Source organism: Sciurus vulgaris (assembly GCF_902686455.1).
Source record: "Sciurus vulgaris genome assembly, chromosome: 1".
Lineage (NCBI taxonomy): Eukaryota > Metazoa > Chordata > Mammalia > Rodentia > Sciuridae > Sciurus > Sciurus vulgaris.
The window spans coordinates 122,583,276-122,609,251 of record NC_136461.1 but is presented as its reverse complement, the minus strand read 5'-3'; the positions used below and the strand labels follow the sequence as shown (position 1 = coordinate 122,609,251).

Genomic DNA, 25,976 nt, shown 5'->3' with positions numbered 1-25,976 from the left:
GAGAAAATAAAAGAAAAATCATGATAAAAGAAACATTGAGAAAGCTTTTAAAAATGGAGTCAGAAGCCAGGCATGGTGGCACAGGCCTGTAATCCCACCTACTCAGGAGATTCAGGCAGAAGGATCACAAAATCAAGGTTAGTCTTAGCAACTTATCATCAGGACCCTGTCTCAAAAGAAAAAATAAAAAAAGGCTGAAGAGCTAACTCAGTGGTACAGCACCCCTGGGTTCAATCCCCAGTACCAAAAAAAAAAAAAAAAAAGCCAGACCCTTGTTGCATACACCTGTAATCCCAGCAGCTCAGGAGGCTGAAGCAGGAGGAGCACAAGTTCAAAGCCAACCTCAGCAATTTAGCAAGGCCCTAAGTAATTTAGGGAGATGCTATCTCAAAATAAAAAATAAAAAGGGCTGGGGATGTAGCTCAGTGGTTAAGTGCACTTGGGCTCAATCCCCAGTAAGGGAATCGGCAGACACTATGTACTTAACAAGTAGTTGCCTAGGAATGTAAACTTTTGGCCACTTTGACCCCTTAATTGCAGGTATCTGGAATGAACAGATAATTACACTGTAACTAGAGACTCAACATGTGTGTCAAGAGATTATCAGATTATTGTTTTACAGATATTTTACTACATGTATACATTATTTTCTTTATAAGATTCATCTCATAGCTCCTGCCACATAAACCCTGTTTTTTCTCAACATTTAATATAAATTTTCTACAAAGGAATTTTTACTGCTTTGCAGTAAATTAGTACTACTTCTCTATATAAGTTTCCTCTTTCCTTGCCTCCTTTGGAATGCCCACTCAGTGCTATCTGAATCTGTTTCCCTAATTGTAACTCCAAATAAACCCCCAAATAAAGTTCTTTTACATTGGGCTGGAGGATCACAAGTTTGAGGACAGCCTCAGCAATTTAGCAAGACCCTCTCTCAAACTAAAAAGGGCTGAGGCTGTAGTTCAGTGACACATCACCCCTAGGTTCAATCCCCAGTACTGGGGGAAGAAAAGGAAACTTTCTAACTGCCCCTGCCCCAAACCCTCAGTTTTCAGAGGTGCAGACAGCAGAGGAGCCTCTTTGGGGAGAAGATTTAAGAACAGGAAGATAGGGTTGGGTGTGTAACTCAGTGGCAGAGGGTTTGCTTAGCATGTGTGAGATCCTGGGTTTAATCTCCAGTGCCAAAAAAAAAAAAAAAAAAAAAAAAAAGAACAAGAAGACAACAGCTCACTGGAGAGTGAGTCCAATTTCCAATCAGTGTTGTTTCTCAGAGACTGAGGATAACAGGGGCAGAGATGCTGCCAGAAGCTACTCCCAACTGCAAACATTTCAGAAACTCATCAAGGGCAAGAAGAGTGGAGAGAGAGGTAAAGAGGCAAAGAGATGGGCAGAAAGGGCAACTGGCAACTCCCCCCCAAAAAAGATATTTAGGCAGGATTTCATTGCAAGAAGAATGGAAAAGACAGAGGGGAAGAAGTGGAAGAAGCTAGGGGCCAGATGGAGGTGAGGTCAAGAGTCCCACTCAGCAACAACACCAAGTGTCTGAAAGTAGGATGTGAAAGGTTATCTAGGAAGCAGAATCCTTGTCCCTTTCACAATCTGAATTTTCCTCCCAAGATCTTCATCTTCAATTTGGACTTTGGAAATATATTTAAAAATACACCCCTTACTTAGACCTGCAGACCTTCACTGCCTTTGTCAGGACTATAATCCCAGTTCTTCTATACCTGCACAGTTGAAAAGGCAACAAAAGAGAAATCAGTTATTTGGATGTAATACTAGGATAGAAATCTTCATTCTCAGGTCCTGGCACAGAGCTCCTAAAGGCTTGGAATTTCCTAAGTGATAACTATAAGGGAAATATTCTTTGTTATTCATGATAAACCACTTTCGACCACACTACATATATGCTAGAAGCATACATATATGCTTGAAGGATGGAGGGTTTACTGCCAGAAAAACAAACCTTATAATTAGAAAATTGAACTTTCGGTCACTCCCCCATCTCCAGGAAGGGGAGAAGGGCTGGGGATTGATTAAATCAATCACAAATGACCAGTGATTTAATCAACCATGTTTACATAATGAAGCCTTTATAAAATCATAAACAAATAAACTTCAGGTTTCAGATAACTTACAAGTTGGTGAACATACTTATGTGCTGAGAGAGTAGTGTCCCCAGAGATGGCATAAAAGTTTCAAGTATCATCCTCCCTATGCCTTGTCCTATGTATTTCTTCCATTCGGCTTTTTCCCCTATAATAAATCAGTAATAGTAATACATTTTCCTGACCCTAACCCTAACCCTAACCGAGTTCTGGGAGCCACTCTAGCAAATTATACAATAGGGGCAAGGAGTCCTGTGATCCCCTGATTTATAGCTGGTTGGTTGGAAATACAGGTCACAACCTGAGACTTGAAATTGGCATGAACTCCATGTAGTTGGTGTCATAATTGAATTGTAGGATATGCAACTGGTGTCTAGAGAGTTGAATTGTTTAACATAAGTGGAAAACACACATTTGGTGTCAGAAGTGTTGACTCTAAGACTTTTTTCTTTTTAGTTTTCTTCCTTGTTTTTTTTCTTCCCCTACATCTCATCTGCTAAGCCACTTATAACACTAATCAACAATTCCCCAAAGACTTGTCATTTTTATTCCACAAAATAAAGCACCCAAGGAAAAAACCCTCAGTGATTAGTACCCAAGGATCATTTATTTAGCAGTATGTACTAGAGGGAAGAGAAGCAGGAATCTAGAGACCCAAGAATGAGATCCCAGCCTAGGCCTAAGGCCCCAAGTAGGAGTTAAAGGCATATCAGAGAGAAGAGACTCAATTTGAGTGCCCATGGGGTGATGGGCTGACAGATCTGGCTCCATGAGAATGTTACAGGCCAGACTATAAGGGAAATGAATAAACAGACTCCATTTTGCTCTAAGACTCCATGTTATGTAGGAAATAAGCTTCTCCCATGGGAACACCCCACCTCTGTACCCATCCTCAGTTACTTAGCGTGACATGTTTAACAATACAAAATGACAATTCTTATGTAATGAAAAATTGCTCTCTTTTGATCCCTAGTGCTCCTAAACAATGTACCATATGAACAGTGATTGTGTGGATGTTAGTAACCATTCTTTAGTTTGTACCTAGGTAAGGGTCATTTTGACCCACTTCCCCTCTGTTGATTTCATGATGTTAGTTTGTAATTTTGAATCATAGCAACAGACACTTATGATTGATGTTATTTTTGGTATAAGAATCTCTACAACCCTATGGTCGAGGCTGTTCTCCCAATATCCATTTTTTGGAGCATTGTGTGAGCTATGTTCTGAGTACCGTATAGTAATTACCATATAGTATAGTACCATATAGTAATTTGAGCTATGTTCAAATATAACAGTAAAACTTCCTTTTCCTTAGCATCAGGAGAAGGTACCTCCTTTTATATAAGGCATTCCCATGAATCACTGTTCAATTCTTCTAATATGCCATAGGCTTGCTAGGCATGGATAAACTTTGGGATAAAGTGCCTTTGTTTTTTATTCATACCTGCTATATATTGTTGTTGTTCTGCAGTTCTAGGGATTAAACCCAGGGTGCTCTACCACTGAGTTACATCCCCAGACCTTTTTATTTTTTGAGATAGGGTCTTAGTTGTCCAGGTTGACCTGAAACTTGCAATCTTCCTGCCTCAGTTTCCCAAGTCACTGGCATTTCAGGCATGTGCCACCATGCCTGGCTTACTATATAGTTTTGGCTTCTATATTCATGAATCAAAAAGGGAAGTATAAACACTAAGAAGTAAGAGAAAACTTAAGGACAGAGAATGGAACAGAGTTTTCTAGAGGCTAGGAAAAGAAGAAATAGGAAGTTATTGTTGAAAGGTTATAACATTTCAGTATTACAAGATGAAATGTATTATGGAGATAGTAGTGAAGGCTGTACAACATTGTGAATGTATTTAATACCACTGAACTGGATAGCTAAAATAAGTTAAGATGAAATAAGCACAGTAATGCATGCCTGTAAATGTCAGCCACTTAGGAGACTGAGGCAGGAAGATCACAAGTTCCAGGCCAGCCTGGGCAACTTAACAAAACCCTGTCTCAAAATAAGAAATATAAAGGGCTGGGGTTTAATTCCTAGTATGGGGGGGGGGAGTAAATTTTATGTTATGCATATTTTACCCCCATGAAATTTTTTTTTAAAAGTGAGAGAAAAGGCTAGGATAGATTTTTTTTTTTTTTTTTTGCTTAATCTCAAATCATTTGCTTTCTGGTTTCAATCTATAGAGTAATTTCTCAGCAATGTAAGCTCCTTGAAGGCTGTCATTTTGCTTCATTTGTGATTTAAACTTTTCGGTGTACCACTGGTGCTTCCTAGTGACCAGAGTCATTGCTACCTTCCCTTAAGTCTGATGAACACTGGTAAGGCAGGGGAACTGGTAAGGAGGAAGAACAAGCAGGATAGGTCATTTGGGGATAGGGAGCAAGGAAAACTAGTTTTGTTTTCAGAGGCATATGTACCAAGTGTGCTCTTAGCTGGCAGGAGTACAGGAAGATGAACTCCCTGCAGGTGCACACTGAGGGTGGTAAAAGCAACAGACACAATGTGGGAGGCACATCAAGATGAGGGCAAGGTCAAGAGAAGGTAGGACTGGCTTCAACCTGAAAACTGTTCAGGCAGTGTTTGTTTCTGTGCCACCATATATTCCCATATACTCCACAGAGTTGCTCTATCATTTTCCCTGGGGTCAGCTCAGGCTTATATTCACATTCCTCCTAAGACAAAAACACTAGTAGAGTTAAATGGCCCCACTTGAGGCCTTTTTATTATTGTTGTTGTTGTTGTTACAATTATTAAACATGCTAAAATCACATAGAGTGGCTATTTCATTTCTGCCCTGACTCCACAGTGGGGCAGGTGGGAAGTATAGGGATTCCATAGCTCTTGTGGCTTCTGAGAATGGCTAGAGTTGGGGGGTTAGAGGTAGGCAGGTTAGCAAAGCCCCAAGAATCCTTCATGTAGTACACTTCTACTGGCAATAACTTGTGTCTTCAGAGATTTCCTCTTCTTCACTTTTATTTTCTCCCTTGAACCACCCTACTTTTCATTCCTCTGCCTATGGCTCCTGGGACCTCTATTGCCTGTGCCTTTTGTGGTCTTAGACTGGAAGATGAAGGAAACCTTTCCCTGTCTCTACCAGTCCCAGTCTCCCTTCCTTGGAACTAATCTACTCAGCATGCACTAATGTGGTGAGCTGTTTGATTTAGGCCCGCCTGGGGGGAAAGGGAGGCTCAGGTCATCGCTGTGGCTTTGATCATAGAAGGGAGGGTGGAGGTGTTGGTGCAGAGGAATTTGAATGGGAAAGAAATGTTACCTTAAGTATGAATGTTACAACTGGCAGAACAGTGCCTATGCTCCACTCTTGGGCACCTTACTCTGAAGGTTTTCTCCTCCTTCCCACATTGTTGGGGGGCCCTCTCAACCTCAAAATCTCTTGTTCTCCAACCCCACAGGGCAAGAGTATATACTAATGAGAGAGCCTGAGCCCAAGGAAAAACTGATCCACCCTCCAGCAAGAGGCTGCCAACTGAAATCTTCATCTTCTCTGTGTCCCTGTACCTCTACTGCTGTGATGTCTTAAGAGGGTCAGAGAAAAGAATATTTAAAGGTTGAACTTGCCTCAGTGAGAGGCCAGAGGTATAGAGAGACAAGATACATGGGAGTCAGGGCTACAGAGAAAGGGCAAGAAGGTAGCAGGGTGAAGGCCTAGGCTAGTCATTCAGGAGCTGGGATCCTTTTTCCTTTTCTGGAATCGTCGGAACTTGCCCTGAATGGCAAGGGCAGCCTTCTCTGTTTCTGGTGCCGTCAGATCAATGTCAATCTCCTCCTCCTCCTCAGACTTCTTGACACTTCCAGCTTTCCCTGTGAATAGTTGGGAAATACATTAACGAACCAACCTGCTTATTCTAGCCTTTTTTCCAAGCTCCAAATACGATGATTAAAGTCCATTTTGTGCTACTCTCTTTGGGGTAGGCCCCAGTCTTTTCTAGGACTATGAATGCCTGATAATTCTCCTAGAAGTTTGAGTCAAAGTTCCTAGTCTGGGAGTTAGTAATAGTAATTTTGGGAAGCGTTGCTGTTTTTGAACCAAATGACAAATGTCTTCTATCATCACTTATTCCTCAGTCCTACAGTTTAAGACCCAAAATGCACTCACTTTCCCCAACTTTTCCTCAATTTTCAGTGGAGACAGTGATAATTATTTCTCCTGCCTCCCCAACAACTTCTGACCTAGTTCGTAAAATCAAAGAGAAAATACTGACAGGTTTATTTCTTAGTAGAAAGTAGAAAGAAGCCTATAGATAATAGTAGTTCCGACAGTCCTTTGGTCCATTTTTCCACTTTGTTATTCCTTTCACATCTGGCTTTAGGTGCTTCCAGATTTGCAACTCTATTTGTCTTCATGTCCCTATCTTCATGAGCTCTACAAACTGCCTAGCCCAACCCCACTTACCTTTCTCTTCTGGGCCAGACACCTGGTTGGTTGCTGGGGATGTTTTGGTGTTAAGCTGGAAAAAAATCAGGATATCAGATATTCATGGAAGTATTAAGGTACCATCCTCTTGGACCAATTAGGTATGCCCAAGCTGTGCTGTATTCCCTTACTCTGGAAAAAGTAGCTTGTAAGATCAAGAACAGAAGAAAAATCATCAAAATTTATTAAATGTCCATTTGTGTACAAAGAGTTGAAATGCATCCTGCTGTCATTTACAACTAATTAGAACAAATACATTTTTAAAAATTTAATAAATGAATATTTACTGTTGCTACAGAAATCATAGCGGACAAAACAAAGACCTTGCCCTCATGGAGTTTGTTCTAGGATATACTCCAATGAATAAACAAATGATGATGATGTTAGGTTGTGGTAAGACTTATAGGGAAAAGGCAAAGAAGAGACGTAATGAGTGTTGTGGGAGAACAGTACCTAGAGTCATCAAGAAAGAAAAGTCTCTCTGATAGATGGCATTTGAGTAAAGGGCTGAAGGAAAAAAGGGAATAAAGTTTGTGTTTATCGGTGGCAGGAGTTTACAAGGGTGCTGAGGTGGAAGTATGTTTAGCCTGTTTGAGAAATAGCAAGAGCCAGTGTAGCTGGAGAAGAGAGAAGGAGAGAAATAGATGGAGATAAAATCAGTGCTAACTGGAGCTGGGAGCAGATGATATAGGGCATCGGGAGTCTTTTTAGGGAGTTTGACTTTTACCACAGTGAGATGGGAAGCCATTGGAGACCTTCAATTGACACAAAATGGGCATGAGGGAGGAAGCAGACATGCCTATTTGGGGGTTATTGCAGAAAACCAAGCATGAGATGAGCATGCAGAAAACCAAGCCTGAATCAGCATGGTGACAGTAGAGGTAGCAAGTGGTTGGGTCTTGAATGTATTTTCAACTTATAACCAATCTGAATTGTTGATTAAGTGGTATTCTAATCTAGAAGAGTTAGGGATAACTCCAAAGTATTGGCCTGAGGAACTGAAACAAATGGAGTTGCCATTTCCTGAGATGGAGAAGACAGCAGAATGAACAGGTTTTAGTGAGAGGATCACCAGTTTGTTTTTGAACAAGTTTGAGATGTCTATTAATTATCCAGGAAATGTTTTTATAAGCAATTGTACACTCAAGATGAGTTTAAGTGTAGGGTCTGGGCTGGAGATACAAGCTTGAGAGTGATTAACATGTGGATGGATTTAAAGTCACAAGACTGAATGAGACCACTAAGGGAGTTCAGTTAGAGAAGATAAAGAATCAAATCCTGAGGCATTCCAGTGATTAGAGTTGCAGAAATGAACAAAAATCAACAAAGAGAACTGAGAAGAAGTCAGGTAGGAAAGAAGCCAAGAGAGATTATAGTAATGTAAAAACCATGTAAAGAAAATATTTCAGGAAGAGAGTGCTTAACTATGCCAAAAATTCAGTAAACCAAATAAGATGAAGACAGATTGACCACTGAGTCTTTCTATGTGGAGATAACTGTGACATTGACAAGAGAAATTTCAGAGAGAAAAGGAAGCTAAGCACAGTGGCACACACCTGTAATCCCAGCTGCTCCAGAGGATGAGGCAGGAGGATCACAAGTTTAAGATCAACATGGGCAACTCAGTGTCTCAAATCAAAATTTTAATAAAGGGATGAAGATATAGCTCAGTGTTAGAACACTCCTTGCTTTAATCCCCAGTACTGAAAGAGAGAGAGAGGTGGTGGGGGGTGATGGGATTAAAGCAGCAAACATAGATGTTCCAAAGAAAAGTGATGAAACTTTCAGAGGACATGGGGTCACAGATTTTACTTAAGATGACAGAAATTATAGAATGGTTGCATTCTTATGGAAATGGCCCTGTAGAGAAAGAAAAATTGTAGGAGAGAAAGTGGATCGTTACTGGAGTAAGAGAGGGTGTAAGGTCTAGTGCATAAATATAGGTAGTTCTACAGGAACTAGAACAGATCATACACATAAATGTAGGGAAGGCAGAGAATACAATGGTTTCTCATCAAATGGAACAACTCAATTGAATATATAATACTATCCTCTGCTTGATATATGCAAACCTTTTTTGAATGACTGCTACATGTACAGCTTCTACTTTAAGAAGCTGATGGAATCCAGTTTATGTTCTATAGCTTATGCTGTTTCTACTCCATTTTGATAACTACCTTTCAAGGACTTACTGTGTTTAACACACTTCTTTACATCAAATTGAAATAGAAGGAACAAAAGATTCAAGCAACAAATATGTCAGGGCCTAATACATTGTTCTAGGCATTGACAGTATAGCAGTAAGGAAAAAAAAAGTTCCAATATTCGGTTAATGAGATAAATGTCACGTCAGTTAGTGAGGTAAATGATATAAAACAAAATAAAACAGAGTGGTCTAGGAAGGTCTCTTTGAAGATTAACATTTGAGTAGAGGCTTTAATGCCCTATAAGAGTGAACCGTGTAGATGCCTGGGTGAAGAGAATTTTGAGTGTGTGTGTGTGTGTGTGTGTGTGTGTGTATGTGTGTATGTAGTGTGGATTGTGGATTGAACCTGGGGATGTTCTACCACTGATTTACATTCCCAGACATTTTATTTTTAGACAGGGTCTCAATAAATTGCTGAGTCTAACCTGGAATTTGTGATCCTTCTCTCTCAGCTTCCTAAGTGGTGAGGATAACAGGTGTGCACCATAATGCCCACAATGCATGAAGAGACCTTTGGGCAGATAAAACATCATGTAGGAAGTCCCTGAGGCAGGTTTGTGCCTACTATGTTTATTAAAGAGTAAGAATCATCATGGCTGGAGCTAACTGAGGGGGAAAATATTAAAAAATGAGATTGGGTAGGTAGCCAACAGGTATGTCTTTGAACCAGGACAAAGACTAATTTTGTTGTTGCTTTGACATTTTTCTCAGTTGAAGGAAAGGTATTACAGGTTTAGGGGCACAGGAAAACAGGCTCTGACTCATTTTTAAAGTATTTCTCTGGCTATTGAGTACGGAATAAACTAGAGAGGGACAAGAGTAATCAAGAGGAACAATTAAGAGGGTCTTGCAGTGCTACAAGAAGTTGATGGGAGCATGATAGTGATGGAAGTGACAGAAGGTATTCAGACTTCAGAGAAATTTCATGGCAAAATAAGCTAGTTCTGCTGATGGGTTTCTTGAGCACAGAGAGCTGTATAAAAGAGCTTGTCTTAGGCTGAGGCAGGAGGACAGAGGTTGAGGCAGGAGGATTCCAAGTTTGAGGCCAGCCTCAGCAACTTGGTGTGGCCCTCAGCAACTCAGTGAGACCCAGTCTCAAAATAAAAAATAAAAAGGACTGGGATACAGCTCAATGGTAAAGCAACTCTGAGTTCAATCTCTAGTACCAAAAAAAAATCTGGAAGAACATTAACAAAAAGTATTCCCAAAACCTGATGAATTCTTGATAGTCTTCCTTAGACCAAAAGAAAACTTCTAGGGCTGGAGACAGAATGTAGCTCAGTTGGTAGAATGTTCACTTTTCATGCTCAAGGCCCTGGGCTCAATCCTCAGCACTGCAAAACTAAAGAAGCTTCCATGGGAGGAAAGGTTATTTCTGAGACTCTTGGAAGACTGGTCCAGTTATTATTCTTTCTCTCCCTGTGAACTCCTGTGGCCAGTTGCTTTTTATTTTTTGCACATGATCAATATAATGGCTCAGTAGTTACTGAGGCAGCACCTTCCACTATGGTATAGTTGTCATCAAAAGAGGTTAGCCCATCTCTAGTAATAAGAGAAATGCAAATCAAAACTACCCTAAGATTCCATCTCACTCCAGTTAGAATGACGATTATCAAGACCACAAGCAACAATAGGGGTTGGCGAGGATGTGGGGGAAAAGGTACACTCATACATTGCTGGTGGGGTTGCAAATTAGTGCAGCCACTCTGGAATGCAGTATGGAGATTCTTCAGAAAGCTTGGAATGGAACCACCATTTGACCCAACTATCCCACTCCTTGGCCTATACCCGAAGAACTTAAAATCAGCATACTACAGAGATACAGCCACATCAATGTTCATAGCTGCTCAATTCACAATAGCCAGATTGTGGAACCAACCTAGATGCCCTTCAGTTGATGAATGGATAAAGAAACTGTGGCATATATATACAATGGAATATTACTCCGCCATAAAGAATGATAAAATTATGGCATTTGCAGGAAAATGGATGAAATTGGAGAATATCATGCTAAGTGAGATAAGCCAATCTCAAAAAACCAAAGGATGAATGATCTCACTGATAAGCGGATGATGACACATAATGGGGGGTGGGAGGCGTTAGTGATAGGGTTAGGGTTAGGTTTAGGGTTAGGGTTAAGGAGGGTGGCAAGAATGGAGGAAGGAAGGACTGTATAGAGGGAAAAGAGGGGTGGGAGGAGTGGGGGAGAAGGGAAAAAGTAACAGAATGAATCAAACAACATTTCCCTATGTAAATTTATGATTACACAAATGGTATGCCTTGACTCCATGTACAAACAGAGAAACAACATGTATCCCATTTGTTTACAATTAAAAAAAAAAAAAAAAAAAAGAGGTTGGCTCAAAAAAACTAAAGGCCAAATGTTCTGATATTCAAATGCTGACTCACAATAGGCATGGGGGTGGGGGAATGGAGGTTCACCAGATTGGGGGTGGTGGGGAAGGGGGAAGGGATGGAGGATGGGAATGGGAAAGACAGTAGAATGAATCGGACAAAACTTTCCTATGCTTACCAGTGTAACTCTACATCATGTACAACTACAAAAATGGGAATTTATACTCTATATACATACAATATGTCAAAATACATTCTACTGGCAGGGTGAGATGGTGCACACCTGTAATCCCAGCAGTTTGGTGGGCTGAGGCAGGAGGATCAGAAGTTCAAAGCCAGCCTCAGCAACTGGGAGGTACTAAGCAACTGTTTCAAAATAAAACCTGTTTCAAAATAAAATAAATAAAACCTGTTTCAAAATAAAATACAAAATAGGACTGGGGATATAGCTCAGTGGTTGAGTGCCTCTGAGTTCAATCCCTGGTACCAAAAATAAATAAATAAATAAATAAATAAATAAATAAATAAATAAATAAAAACATTCTACTGTCATGTATAACTACAAAGAATAAAAAAAAAAAAAAGTTTGGTCCACACTGCAAAAGTATGACATAGATGGGGTGTGTGGTAATAGGATAACAGCCAATTGTCCAGACAAAAGGGTCCAGGGTCAAGAGGCAAAAGTCCTATAGTCTCATGATCTCCTACTTCAAATCCTCCTTTCTCTATTGTCAGAAAATCCCTCACTCTGATCTTTGCTTTAACCATTATCCCTCTATCTGACTCTAAGCCTGTTCCCTTAATCCATCAACTCGTCTCCCTCTTACCAGCCCCTCCCCTTTAAAGGAAAAATCTGGATTCCCATTCTAAATCTCTCTCCTCAGGTGGCTGTTTCCCTAAATTTTCTTGTATTGGCTGACCTTGAGAATCCTCTAATCAAGAATATGTTTCAGAACTGAACCACCCAGGTTGCCACTTTCCCTCTGCCCTGCCAGCTGCCCCGCTTCCTGAGCCTCTCCTGAGATTTCTGTCCCTGGAGTGGAGCAGTGGCTCAGTTGCCATCTGGCTTTCCAGGAGTCCCAGATCCATTTGGGTTAAATGTATGAAAGAGCAAGGGTCATGACTGGGGAGGACAGAAAAGCATGTTGTAAGAAGCAAACTCCTAATACTCAGAATGCTACTTCCACCTTCTGTTGAAAAGCAGTGTGCTAGAATTTCTACCTCCTGCCCCTCCTCCCTCCATTCTCTCTCTTTTGAGCCAGTTCTCAAAATAGCCACTGTGGATACTAGATTTCTGGTTTCAGTTGTTTTCGACTTACTGAGGTTGGGGGTAGAGACACATAGGTTGCAAGTTGTTGTCTCCCATCCTCTATATGGTACTCAGTCCTTCACTAGTTCCTGGACTCTGCCTCAACCTTCCTGTTCATTTTCCAGAAATTCCGCAATTTTTAGATAAATGGAGATCCTCTGATATGTCCAATCACATACCATCAGACTAACCATACTTCAGGTAAACCAAGGAGGAAAGGGAGTGTACTCTGGATGAAACAGAAACCACACTATCTATAAGAGTACCTTTAAAAAAAAAAAAAAACAAAACCTCATACCTCTGGAGGAGTGAAGCTAACTCATAAAAGCTGTAACAGATCAGTATTTCTCATCCTCTCTGAGCCCCTCATTCCAGGCAGATATAGATTATAAACTTCTCAGTGCTATTCCACTTCTTCCAATAATGGGCTTTTCTGATCAGAAATAACAACAGTGAAATAGTTTAGCAAATTCTTCCTTCTCTTTATACAAACCAAGTAGAGAAACTGAAAGAAATCAAGGAGTTTAGAATATTAGCTCACCTTATTTTATTAATGATCACTTATATAATACTTGGTGCTCATCATTTTCTATGCGATTTTAAAACACATCAACTCATTTTAACAGTCTCATAAAATATTGTTATTATTCTCATTTCACTGATTAGGAAACTGAGATCAAGAGATGTTAATTTTCTTGCCTAAGGTCATAGAGCTAAGACGGTTACAAAAGAAAGATTTGAAGCCAGGCAGTTTGACTTCAGAATCCAGACTCTTGACATTATGCTATGCTCTTTCTGTAGCTCTCCAACGAAAAGCATGGGTCAATGGGAGGATGTCCTACGTGAGATTGGTCTGACTACACAAATTCTCCCACTCAGCACAGCAATTCCCAGATAGAAAGGAGTCTTAAGAATCATGGTTTCATTCCATTTCCAGTCAGGCAGCTGAACCCAAGGCCTGGCCTCTCAATCCCCAGTTCTCAACACTTTCTTCATATATATGACGCAGAGAACATAAAGAACTGAGTCCTATTCTCCCATTAAGGAGCAATCTTACATGTTATGTGAAAACTTGATCCCACACTACGCCTACTGACAGATTACTGCTCTGCTGGTTGATCTAACCCTGATGCTTGCTCTGTGGGCCTCCTGACACACACCAAGGCTTGACCCCAGGGGGACAGTCCTAGCCTTTCAGCATCTGAGAACTCAACATATAGGATCATCCCATTGCTTTCCATTTCAAACGACTCCCTTGCTTACATTCAAACCTATTATTACAAGCTTCTAGTGAGCTTGGAGTTTGGTTCAGTTCAGCCTCATTGCCCACATAGGACTAAATGTTTCTCACTTCTAAATACATACCAAACACTAATTAGCAACAGTGAGGCCCATCAACTCTTGCCTTTCCCTAGAGGGCCTTAGTTTCTTTCCTTGCCTACCTTCCTGTATCCCTTTCCTCCTCACCTGGGGATCTGATGTATACTAATGTTCCATTCCATCATCTTGGCAGTAGTTCCTAATTCTTCATGAGTATGCTTTTGTATCTTCTGCAGTTCAAAGTTACAGACTCGCCTTTCTCATGAGAAAGAAGGAGGTGAAGTCTGATGATTTAGGGGCCTTTTTTTTCCCCCTGTTAGGTTTTAAGACTATAGAAAGGGACATGACACAGCAACATCCTTTTTTTCCCTAATATGTTAGAGATAATAAATAAAAAGGGCTGCAAGTGTAACTCAGTGGTAGAACTCATCTGGAACAATCCTGGGGAAAAACAACAACAGAAAAAAGGAGAGTGATCACAGAGTAGACCTTTTACTAAATGGCGCCAAATAGCTGGGATTGCTCTAAGGGCCCTTGGGGTTTATTCCACAATCATAGGACCTTCCTAAATGATCTTTCACTCTAAACTAATCCTGGACAAACAATCTGCTATCTTCCCAGTGTTTGTTCGGTCCCCCAAAATGCTGAGAATGGCTCTAAACCTTTGGGAGCTCATAAACACCTTTTCTCCTCCTCTCTTTCTCCTCTTTTTTTTTTTTTTCCAGTTATAGAAGACAGAAAGAGATTAATGCGTAGGATCAAATAAATCATATCTCCTTGATCAGTACTTTTTTCCTCCTTAGTATCACAAAGATAATTATGTAAGTCTGTTCCTTGCCCTACAAGGTAGTATTGTCTTGGCAAAGCTTCTAAAGATAGTCAAAGTAGCATCTCAGGTGCTATTTCCCTGCTGCCACTAATGGGAAACAGGCACCCTATAACTGTAGACCTGATGTACCCTGCTCCCTCCTGCTGTGTTTCTTTCTTCCTTTGTTGCCTTCCTCTTTAATGGTGTTACCACAGCAACCATTGTCACCAGAAGAGGAAGATAATGTTACCCCCACCCCTGCTCCAAGCAATAGGTTAAAATTAATATTGGAAAGGGTAAACTACCCAGCTTTCCCCAAACACTTCAAGTCATTGGGCTCTTTAAAGAGGGATCACAAGTTGATAAGAGCAGTAATAAACAGGAACAAGGTTCACTTCATTGTACCTAGATCAAATACACCCTGTACTTGCATGACATAGTTTGGATGCTGTGCAAATTAAAACACATGATGAACACTACTAATACTGCCATGATCACTGGAAGTTTAGACGAATATTTTACTGGGTGGTACTGTTGCCACTCAGGGGAAGAGGTTAGGCTACACGCTCATTGTGCCATGAATAACCTGAGTCAAACTGACAGGAAAATAAGTTTTTATTCTAAGTCAGTTTTGAAGCATTTCCCCAATTTGATCAAACTGCATAAAATGCATTTTTCCTTTTTCTACTTTTTGCCTATTTCTTAGGCTGGTGGGTAGTCAAATCCAGTCAGCCAGTAGCTAGGCAAGGTCTCTGGACCAGACTGGCAGTTACAAATAGGTACAGGTACTCAGAATCCTACTGTCCTACAGGCCAGGGCAGAGAACTTTAAAAGAGTTTGAATGCTAAAAATTCTAAATGTAAGCCTTAAAAAGGCCCTTTTCTTGCCTTTTCTATTGACTTAAATCCTAAGCTTCATAAACTCCCTGCTTGCTCTAGAGATGCAAGAAATGAAGCAGAACAAGATTTAGTGGATGGATATACTTCCAAGTGGTTACAACGAGGTTTTCTACACCACTGCCTCCGAGGTACTCTTTTATCCCTGTTGACATATGATTCTACAATGTTAAATGAAAGTCACTGCTAAAGGAACTTATAGAGGCCTCTGGAATCCCCTGTGCCCCTGGATGACCCTAGACTGCTGTTTTTGGAGCACTGTTGGAACTGTTTCAATTCTTTCAGTGCAGCAACCAGCTGCAGTCCTCAAACACCGTCAGAAAAATTTGCTCAAGGTCACCCTCAATATAATAACAGGAAAAGAACTAGGGATCCTTACTCCAGGTTCCACATATACACATTCCTCTCCTAATATATGGAATATAACCCAGATGCTCTACATCTCAGAGACTGTCTAAGAAAATAGAACTGAAACAGTCCTAGCTCCCAAGCCCCCTGGTTTGTCCCTCTTCCTTTAGCCACCCCACCCCTGTTTCCTGGAATAGCAGTACCCCCACTGGAGTCAGAGGCAGAATTCCTTATCCATGCCAGCTCATGGTATGCAGTGAGTCAACAACCCCAGCCCATTCCCCCCAGCATGGGCTGCCACAGTTTAATGAGTGGTTATTTGTGATACTCTGCACACAGCTTGGAACTGTGCCTTTACCCCATACTGGGGGACAAGAGTTGGGGGAGAGTGTAGTGCCAAAGCATCATTTATTACTATAATCTTCAATGTGCATTCCACCCCTGGTGTTAATGTCCTAAAATAAACATATTAATCCCCCTGCCTCAGCCTACGAAGCAAACACTCAGCTGGAGGGTTTTGTGTGGGAGGAAGGCAGCACCAAGGACAACACTATGGGTAAATGGCACCTCTTTTCCCCAGGCGGGGGGTTGGGAAACCTAGGTGGGCATGCCTTCAGGAGTCAGCCTGGAGGAACATAGAAATCAGGATTCAGTGAGCCTGATCAGTATGGAGAAAGTAGACAAGGTCTAGGTTTCTAAACACTTGTATATAAGCACCTTTAAGGGATGCAAATCTTTTGCAAAAAGTACTTTGAATCTGCTTATGACTGAGCTTACTCTTGCAGCTAAAATATTTTGGGGGCAAGTCAAACCACTTTGAGCAACAGGTTTGGAGTATGAATTTAGAAAATTATGCACTTAGGATTTTGGAATCCCAATAGGTTTTCATTATGTACATCACCTGCAATCTAATACAATCTTTCGTCCCCCTCTTCTTACGTTCTCCCTCCAGAAGGCTTTGTACCCCTTTCTTTGGCCAAATAAAGGAAAACAAAGTACACAGAGAGCATATAGAGTCTTTTTGGTTGTCAGGTGTACCAATTTTACTTAGATACCTTCTTTTCTGTACTGGGTCCTCCAAGTCAAATTAAAGTAGGCTATATAGCTCAGTGGTAAAATGTTTGCCTAGCACATATGAAGCCCTGGGTTTGATCCCCAGCACAACAAACAAACACATAATTAAGAGAACTGCTTTTAATGCTTTCATAATAATGTGCTAGATTTTAAAAAGAAAACCTCTCCTTCTGGGTCTTGATGCCCTAAAATTAAATGAATCAACAATGAACATCAAAAACTAAGAACATATGGTTGGGCACGGTGGCGCACACCCAGCAACTTCAAGCCTGAGGTAAGAGGATCACAAGTTCAAAGTCAGTTTCAGCAATTTAGTGAGGTTCTCAGTAACTTAGTGAGACTCTGTCTCAAAATAAAAAATAAAAAGGACAGGGGATGTAGCTCAGTGATAAGGGATCCCTATGTTCAATCCCCAAAATAGAGAAAGAAAGACATTTAAAAGCTATGAAAAGATGGCATCCAAGTTTCCTTTTTCATTCATCCCTACCAGTTTAGCTACTTCACTCCAGCATACTCAATACCTTTTGTTTTTTCTTTCAGTTCTAGGAATTGAACCCAGGGCTAGACAAGCACCACCACTAAGCTACATCTCCAGCCCCTCAATGCACCCATTTTTAAAGTGACTAGGCATCCTTAGGATGAACAGTACTTTCCCTGTCTAGAACTCTATCAAAATGTGTCCAGCTGATAAATGTTATTTCTTATTGGTCTCTCATCTGTCTTCATCCTCTTTCTCAGTGTTTATTAAACCACACTGCTTGTATTTCTTATAGAAAGCATCTTTAACATATTCCTTAAAAGCTTCATGTAAATTAAATGATTCTATATTCACTGGGGTAACAAGTTAAAGGGGTCCAAAGGAAAGTTTTTTTGGGAGGAGAAGTCAGTCATACTATACCCTAGTCTTGGTTCTAGTCCCATGTAAACTTAGATAAATTTGGACATCAGTTTCTTTACCTGTTAAATGAGAAGAATGGACCAAATGATCTCTCCTTAACAAATTTAAATTATATCACTAAATTTTTTTGATATTTTATTTGAGGTTATCTTGGTGGAAGATATATTTAACGTTTTATCTTTAAATTTTTGAAAAACTCAGTTTCTCTTTTTCCATAATAAAACAGATTTATAAAAGACCATTTAGAGAAATTTGAAAAAAAAAAAAAAAAAAAAAAAAAGAGGGAAGCACTACCTTGAAGAGACAATTATTGATCTATCTTCTTCTGCACCAGTAACCTGATCTCTATCACTTTCATCAATTTAGACATGAAAGATATATCAGGTATGTGTTTTTGGACTCCAGTCATATTATTTCGGGTTGCCTGCCCCATAGAAACTTGACATTCTGCACCAGGCACAGTGGTACACTCCTATAATTCTAGTGACTTGGGAGACTGATAGAATTGCAAGTTCAAGACCAGACTGAGCAACTTAACAAGATCCTGTCTGAAAATAACAGGGCTGGAAACATCACTGGGCACAGTGGTACACAGCTGTAATTCCAACAACTCAGAGGCTGAAACAGGAGGATGGCAAGTTAAGGCCAGCCTCAGCAATTTAGCATGGCCCTCAGCAACTTAGTGAGACCCTGTCTCAAAATATAAATTAAAAAGACCTGGGGATATAGCTCAGTGATAATGCACTCCTGGGTTAAATCCCCAGTACCAAGGAAAAAAAGGATGGGGGCTATGTTTACATGCTAAAGAATAATTGATCACAGCTGACACTTGAGAGAAACTCTTCTATATTCCCAGATCACAGGATGACAGCCATCCATTACTACCAAGTAGAAGCTCCTACTCAAGCAGCTAGATCAGCTAAAGCACAACCTAAATGGGTGGCCAAGAAAGATAAGCAAGCTTGAGAACAAAGTTCAGTTTTCTTACTTTGGAAGACAGATATTTCCAGAGATAAAAGTCATATCAATAACAAGTAGCTAGCTCTTCTGTTATATGTCCAATACCACTATAATAATAATAAAGTAAATGAGAGAGAGAGAAACCTGGATCTAGTCCAAGTCTCTACCAGGATCCCTAACAAGTGGCTCACAGAAGATATAACAGAATTGTCACTTTGACCTAACTTCCATTGTGGGAGAGGTTGCACATACAGACAGATGTGCAAAGGAAAAAGAATGTGATCCCAAAGTGTAACATTCCATTCCCATTAAGAAAACAGCAAGAAGAAAATAAATGAGGAGGTATAAGCCTTTTCCTAATGATATAGTTGATCTGACCCTTGTTCCAGCTCCTTCCAGCCAAAACACAGGACAGGCACCCAGAGGATTGTCACCAGAAATCCATGAGTCCTTTTTCAGCAGAATGACTGCTGGACCAAGGAATTCTTTCCTCGAGGCTTCTCACAGATGAGAAATGCAACAGGATCACAGAAGGACCTGCAATTCTGCTTTTAAAGGGATTATAGAAAAGAGCCCTCTAGGACCAAAAGCATCTCCCATTCTTATCCTTCACTGAAACTAGGGTGAAGTTATTAAACTATAAAAGACAGACTGTGATTCACAGCAATCAAGTCCTGTGTGCAGCTGTGAATGCAGACAAGCTGGAGATGAGTCCCTGCAGCTCCTCTGCGCACGAGTGCACACACACTAACAGGGAAATGCTCTGCTGCAGTACTGAGTGACAGCAAAAAGCCACCAAGGCAAAGCAGAGCTAGAGATCCAGTAACCCCACCAGAACCCCTACACTGTTAGTTGCTCTAAGTCTGGAGGCTCCTCCCCAGTTTTTGTTCTTTAGTTGGAAATCTCTTGAAGATATCCCAAATTCTCTCATATCATGCAGTTTCCCTGAAGCAAGAAAATAAGCAGATGGGGGAGGTGAACCTTACATAATACTCAGGATACATAGGACTTTCCTGGCCTGAGCACGTCAGCCTGAAAGAGGAGACTCATGGGGCTGGGTTGATAGAAATGAAGCAGTTTGGAATCTCCCTGGGGCTCTGAGCTCTGGGCAACACTTCCGCTTTTCATCACAGATTTTATAAAAGGAAGACGACAAGCTGGGTCTTGGCCTCTAGGGAAGCAGAGACTCCTAGGGGATCTGGTTCAGAGACAACTGGTCTCTGAGTACACCAAGGTGACTGCTTCAAGATATTATAAATACTCATCCCGATAGCCAGGCTTAGCTCTGTGTTAGGAGGCAAGCTTGTGTGGCTAACTTGCTAGTTAGAACCAGTTTACTCTGACAGTTTAGGAGGTTAGCCAGTCTTGCATACACTGAATTAGTCCCCATTCAAGGATCCTACTCTCATTACTCTGGGAGCCCCTCACTGAGGCTAGCCAAGGCCCCAAGACTTTCCCCTAGCAAGAGCCAAATTGTTTTCTTGTTACAAAACAGCTTTGTCACTTCACCAAATGCCACTCTAAATGCAGTATGTCCCTTACAGTATGTCCTACAGAAGGGCCATACACTTTTCCCCAAAGCACAAACAAATACAAGTCTTCAAGTTGGCATAGCCTTTGGATAAACTCCCAGGGGATGGCTTGGATTAAAACTCTCAGATTTAGAAACAGTGGGGTGAGGAGAAGGGGTTGGAACCTTAGACCTCAGTGAAAATAGAGCAAAGAAAATCTCCTCATGTTAAAGCTGAAAAGAATTAAGGGAAGAGGATGTGGATCCATTTTTTTTTTTCTTTTTTTTCTGAAAGACTGTCACGGTCACAGTCACAACCAGCTGAGGGAGTAGAAACCACTTTGTTTCTTCTGCAGCCCCCCGTGTAGACCAGCTGAATTTTCCAGGATAAACTTAGTGTACATGGCAACCAAGACAACATAGCTGTTGGCACTAATTGGCTCCCTAGGTGACAAATTTTCATAGGAGCCAACAAAGCTCCTACTGAAAATCTTCATCTTTGTATCTAAACTGGGACCTGGGTTCCAGAGTCCTTCACTAAGATGATGTCCTTGGGAATCCTTGTGCTAGTTTTCTATAATACTGTAACTGGAAACAGACAAATAAATAGTCACTCACACACACACACACACACACACACACACACACACAGAGATAATAGCTAACAGATTGAGTGCCTACTCTGTGTCAAGTAATGTTCAAAATACTTTGGATATTTTGATCTCATTTAATCTCATTTGATCAGTAGAACAACCTGTATTATCCCCATTTTACAAACAAAAAGTCAAAGCTCAGAAAATTTTTGTAATTTGACTAACACCACATAGCTAAGTAGTAGAGCTAGCGTTTGTAGATAGTTGAGAAGCTGGATTGAACACTAGGATCTGTGTACTAGGAAGAGGGCTTCAGAAAGCAAGCTTGTGATGTCACTATCCTGACCAACTTTGCTTGAAAAAGACAATCCTTTTTTCAGGACTCGAGACTGCTTGGATAAGAGATTACAAATACAGTCAGACAATGGGAGAGGTCTTTCCAAAATCTCTGCTTTGACTGCCACCATGGACAGTGTTATTTAAAAAGAGTACATCAGTTAAAGGACTGGGCCTGGCTCCAGTGAACATCGTGGAGCCCATCCGAAGACTTAGATGTAACAAACCCTGCAGAAGGAGGTCCACTCTTGAAGGGAACATCTCCCCTGGAGCTGGACATGCCTCCACTACAAGGCTTGTGAATGTCAGAAATGGTCCCGCCAACATTTCTGACAATGAGTGAAAGGGGAAAGTGACCATCCCAGGGGGCCTGGAATTTTGGTTGGTTGTTACCTAAGGAATATAGGAGTAATTCAACCCGAGGGGGAAGGATATAGGTGAAGTAAAGGGGGCAGCAGGAGCCTGAATAACCTCAGAATAGTAACACAGATGTAGAGGGTAGCACCCGGAGGAGATGGATTATAACCTGGGAGCAGGGTCCCCCACCCTACAGTCAATTCCAATCACCTCAAAAGCGGCATCCACAGTGGGCAGATTTAAAGTATCCCCTTATCCAATTACTTCACAGAGCCCAGAGGTGGGGGCTTTCCCAGAGGGGCAGTGGAAACCCCAAAGACTCTCCGAGGTATCACACTCTCCCTTCACCTCCCTGGGACCTCAAGCCGCAGTCTCCTCCCCGCTGCAGCCCGCTCCCCGAGCGCTGTGGGCCTGGCCGCGCCGCTCACCTCGCTCATCGCGGCGGGGGGACAAGGAGCGCGGGGCGCTGCACGCACAGGTGAGGCGAAGGGCCCTCGGGGATGTGTGGACGGCGGCGGCGAATTGCCGGTCTCTAAGGCAGATGCTCGGGCTAAACAGGAGGAAAGTTAGTGCGAAGAGCCGTTGTTTCAGTGCCTGCACCCCTTGTTCTCGGCGTTCAGCTTCCCGCTAAGGATCCCCCTTCGACCCTGTCCGGTCAGAGCCTCTCAGCGCGCCTCCACCGACCCCACTTTTTATAGTCAGCTTCGGTACCCGCCTCCAGCCCGACCAATTGGAGGTCCTCCTGCGGAAGAGTGACAGCCCCTTGCATCCAATGGTGGCAGAATCAGAGGTTTGCTGCATTTCCAAACTAGGGTAGGACAGACAGTGAGCGGGAAGGAGGGGGAGGCCGTCGGGGGATGAGAACACAGAAAATGAAGTACGGAGAGCAATGAAGGAGAGGTAGGATGAAAGGAAGGAGGGAGAAAGGAAGAAGGGAGAGGGAAGAAAAAGTGTGTGAGTTTAAGAAATGAAAGAAGAGCTGGGAGAAAATCAAGACAGCATGAGGGAAGCAGGAACCAGTGAATTAAAGAGGTAAAAACCAAGATGTGGCAGGTTAAGATTGAGTAGTGAGGTGGCAATCTGAAGAGAAAGAAGAGAGCGCCAGAACCAGACTGGAGCAAATGGACAATGCTCAATGCTCTGAGGCCAAGAACAGGAAAATTGGAAAGTGCCTATTTGATGTGCAAGATCATAGATCTCAAGAGTTGGAAGACATTTTAGATTCATCAAATCCTACCTCCCACTTGAGGACAAACAAAGCAAAATCTCTCCAACAGAATGTTGGTCTTCCAGGTTCACATGAATAGATAATTAGCTCTTCCTCAAAGTTGATTTGCAACTGCATTGTATTTATTTATTTATTTATTTATTTATTTATTTATTTATTTATTTTCAGCTCAATCTAACATGGTGCCCTCTATTTGGCTATGAAGTCTTTTTTTTTTTTTTTTTTTTTGGTACTGAAAATTGAACCCGGGGCGCTTAACTACTGAGCCACATCCCTAGGCCTTTTTCATATTTTATTTAGAGACAGGGTCTCCCTCAGTAACTTGGGGCCTCACTAAGTTTGATGAGGTTGGCTTTGAATTTGAGATCCTCTTGCCTCAGCCTCCCAGCTGCTGGGATTACAGGCATGCACCACTGAGCCTGGCACTACGAGGCTGTTTAAAAAACAAATAAACAAAGGAAAAACACTGCCAGTGGTGATGGTGTACACCTGTAATCCCAGTGACTAAGACAGCTGAGGCAGGAGGATCTCAAATTCGAGGCCAGCCTCCAAAATTTAGTGAGACCCTGTGTCAAAATAAAGAATAAGCTCTCTTTGCTTCCTGGTGCCATGTTCCTAGTTGCTTTCCTCCACCACACTCTTCTGACAAGATGTTGTGCCTCATCTTGAGCCCTGAGGAATGGAGTTGGCCTTTCAATGGACTGAGACCTCTGAAACTGTGAGCCCCAATTAAACTTTTCCTCTTAAAAAGAAGAAGAAGGAGGAGCAGGAGGAGAAGGAGAAAATGAAGAAGGAGGAGGAGGAGGAGGAGGAAAAACAAAAAGTACAAAGGGCTGAGGATGTAGCTCAGTGGTAGAGCATCTCTGGGGTCAATACCCAGCACCAAAAACAAAATTTAAAAAAACAAACAAAAAACCCAAGACACTCCTTGAACCTATTGTTGCCACTAAAACATTCAAGTCCTATCTCCTACAGGCTAACTTGTTTCTCCTGCAATTCAGGTTGCAACCCACCATTTGATGGAAGATATTTGAGTACCAAATCTAACAGAGTAGACTCTGCCAGGGTATAAGGAACAGATATGAAAGATGAAGCCCACAATCCAATCTATATAGATTATTTCCCAATAATATGGAACTATACTAAATAATTACTGTGCTGTATAATTTTTAAGAAAAAGATGATTAGGGAAAAAAAGAAGTAGAATACCTAGGTAAAAGCCATGAACTTTCCAATAACTTCAGTTATTATTCCTGTTTATCTATGTAGCTTTCATTTCTTCTTTTTAAAAATCCTTTAAATTCTCATGCCTGTGATAATTCTGGGCATCGTAAAACCTTTACTTACAGCTTTAGTCAGTCAAGATTGAATATTTTCATCTTTATCAGTTACACCCTTTTGGTGGTGGTTGGTTTGTTGCAGTTCTGGGAATGGAACCAGGGGTGCTCTACCACTGAGCTACATCCCTAGCCCTTTTTATTTTTTTACTTTGAGACACAGTCTTGCTAAATGGCCCAGGCTGACCTGGGACATGCAACTGCCTCAGTCTCCCCAGTTGCCACAATTATAAGTGTGTGCCACCACAACCAACTGATGGTGTCTTTCATGGCCTGTTTTAACAGTCATTATTAGCTGAATTTGTTGTCTCAGTCAACAACCACTTTCAGACCAGATTCAGACCTCAAATAGCCCTTTCTCTAGTTAGACCCTCTGTGCTTTTATACTTACTCTGCCAGGTTGGAAACAGAAGAGATTGAAAAAGATGACCTCTTTTTCCTCATCCACCTTAGATCCTTTGACTCTCATCTTCCAATGGGAATCCCGTTGCCTGAGTTACTAAATTTCTAACCAACCTACTCCCCTGACTTCCCCCATCTTACTAATGAACAGCTAATTAGCATTGAAAAGATTGTCTTTAGTGAAACAGACCTCCCCGAAGTTCTTAAACAGTTATGAAAATATTATAAAGAGAATTCAAGATCTTAGATTAAGGATCAGCAAGTTTTTTCTGTAACAATCAGATGATAATTATTTTAGGTTTTGCAGGCAGTATATGTTCTGTGGAGCCTACTCAAGTCTCCTATTATAACTTGAAAGCAGCCTGAACAACATATAAACAAATAGGTGTGGCTATGTTCTAATAAAACTTTTTTTTTGTGAACACTAAAGTTTGAATTTTATATAACTTGCATGTGCTACAAAATATTCTTTTTAAATTTTAGTGTAAAGCCATTCTTAGTTTACATACAGTAAACCAGATTTGGCTCATAGACCACAAATTGCCAATCCCTGCCATACACGATTAAATGTTAAATATGCTACAATACTAAATTGTATGATAGTAATAGTTCAAAGAAGAAAGACAACAGATAGATCAAAAGTGTCAAAAGTTTCCTGGGGAAAGTGATAGTTAGGTTAAACTTAAACAAAGATCAGAATATAGACAAATGGAGGAAAGAGGAAGGAAGAAAAGATGAGTCTTCCTGGCATCTGAGTAATAATAAGAAAAAGAATGAAAGAAGACAGGTTTATGATGAAGTTGATACAGGAGATACGTAAGGGTCCTGGATATTAGAATAAGGAGCTTAAATGTAACTTTCATACAAATAGCAATTCTATATTATTCTTGTAGGGAAAAGAGCATTGAGCCTACAATTATAAATCATTCATTGGCTATTAAGCACATATTATGGCCAGGACCAATGTGGGTGTCAGAATAGAAAAATCTACATGCAACACAGACCTTACAATCTAGTAGTGGGGAGACAGTTATGTGAACATAAAGGTGTGGTATTTTTGCAGATGCTGTGATAGCAGCCTGAGAAAGTGTGGTAAGAGTTCAGGGAAAGCAATAGGATGACTCATAACTTGAGGAAGCATCAGAAGTGACTACTAAATTGCTGGGATTACAGGTGGCACAGGCCTGTAATCCCAGTTAATCAGAAGGTTGAGGCAGGAAGATCACAAGTTTGAGGTCAGCCTTAGCAACTAAGTGAGACCCTGACTCAAAACAAAAAGGGGGAGGTGTAACTCAATGGTAGAGTACACCCTGGGTTCAATTCCTAGTCTCACACACACACATACAAACATAAGATGTTAGCTATTTTACTTTTTTTCTTTTTTCTTGGTACTAGGGATTGAACTCAGGGTTGCTTAACCACTGAGTCACATCCCTAGCCCTTTTTAATTTTTTTTATTTTGAGACAGGGTCTTGCTAAGTTGCTTAGGCCCTTG

The 25,976-nt window shown here is 41.1% G+C and overlaps 1 protein-coding gene across 1 annotated transcript; it reads right to left on the bottom strand.

Moving 5' to 3' along the window:
• Positions 1 to 4,806: 4,806 nt before the first annotated feature.
• PCP4L1 (Purkinje cell protein 4 like 1) lies at positions 4,807 to 22,189 on the bottom strand. The gene is made up of 3 exons (XM_079108816.1): positions 21,943 to 22,189; positions 6,524 to 6,578; positions 4,807 to 5,931 (listed from the first exon to the last, which is right to left on the bottom strand). The coding sequence occupies exons 1-3, from the start codon at positions 21,949 to 21,951 to the stop codon at positions 5,789 to 5,791; spliced, it is 207 nt and encodes a 68-aa protein (XP_078964942.1). The 5' UTR covers positions 21,952 to 22,189; the 3' UTR covers positions 4,807 to 5,788.
• Positions 22,190 to 25,976: the final 3,787 nt, after the last annotated feature.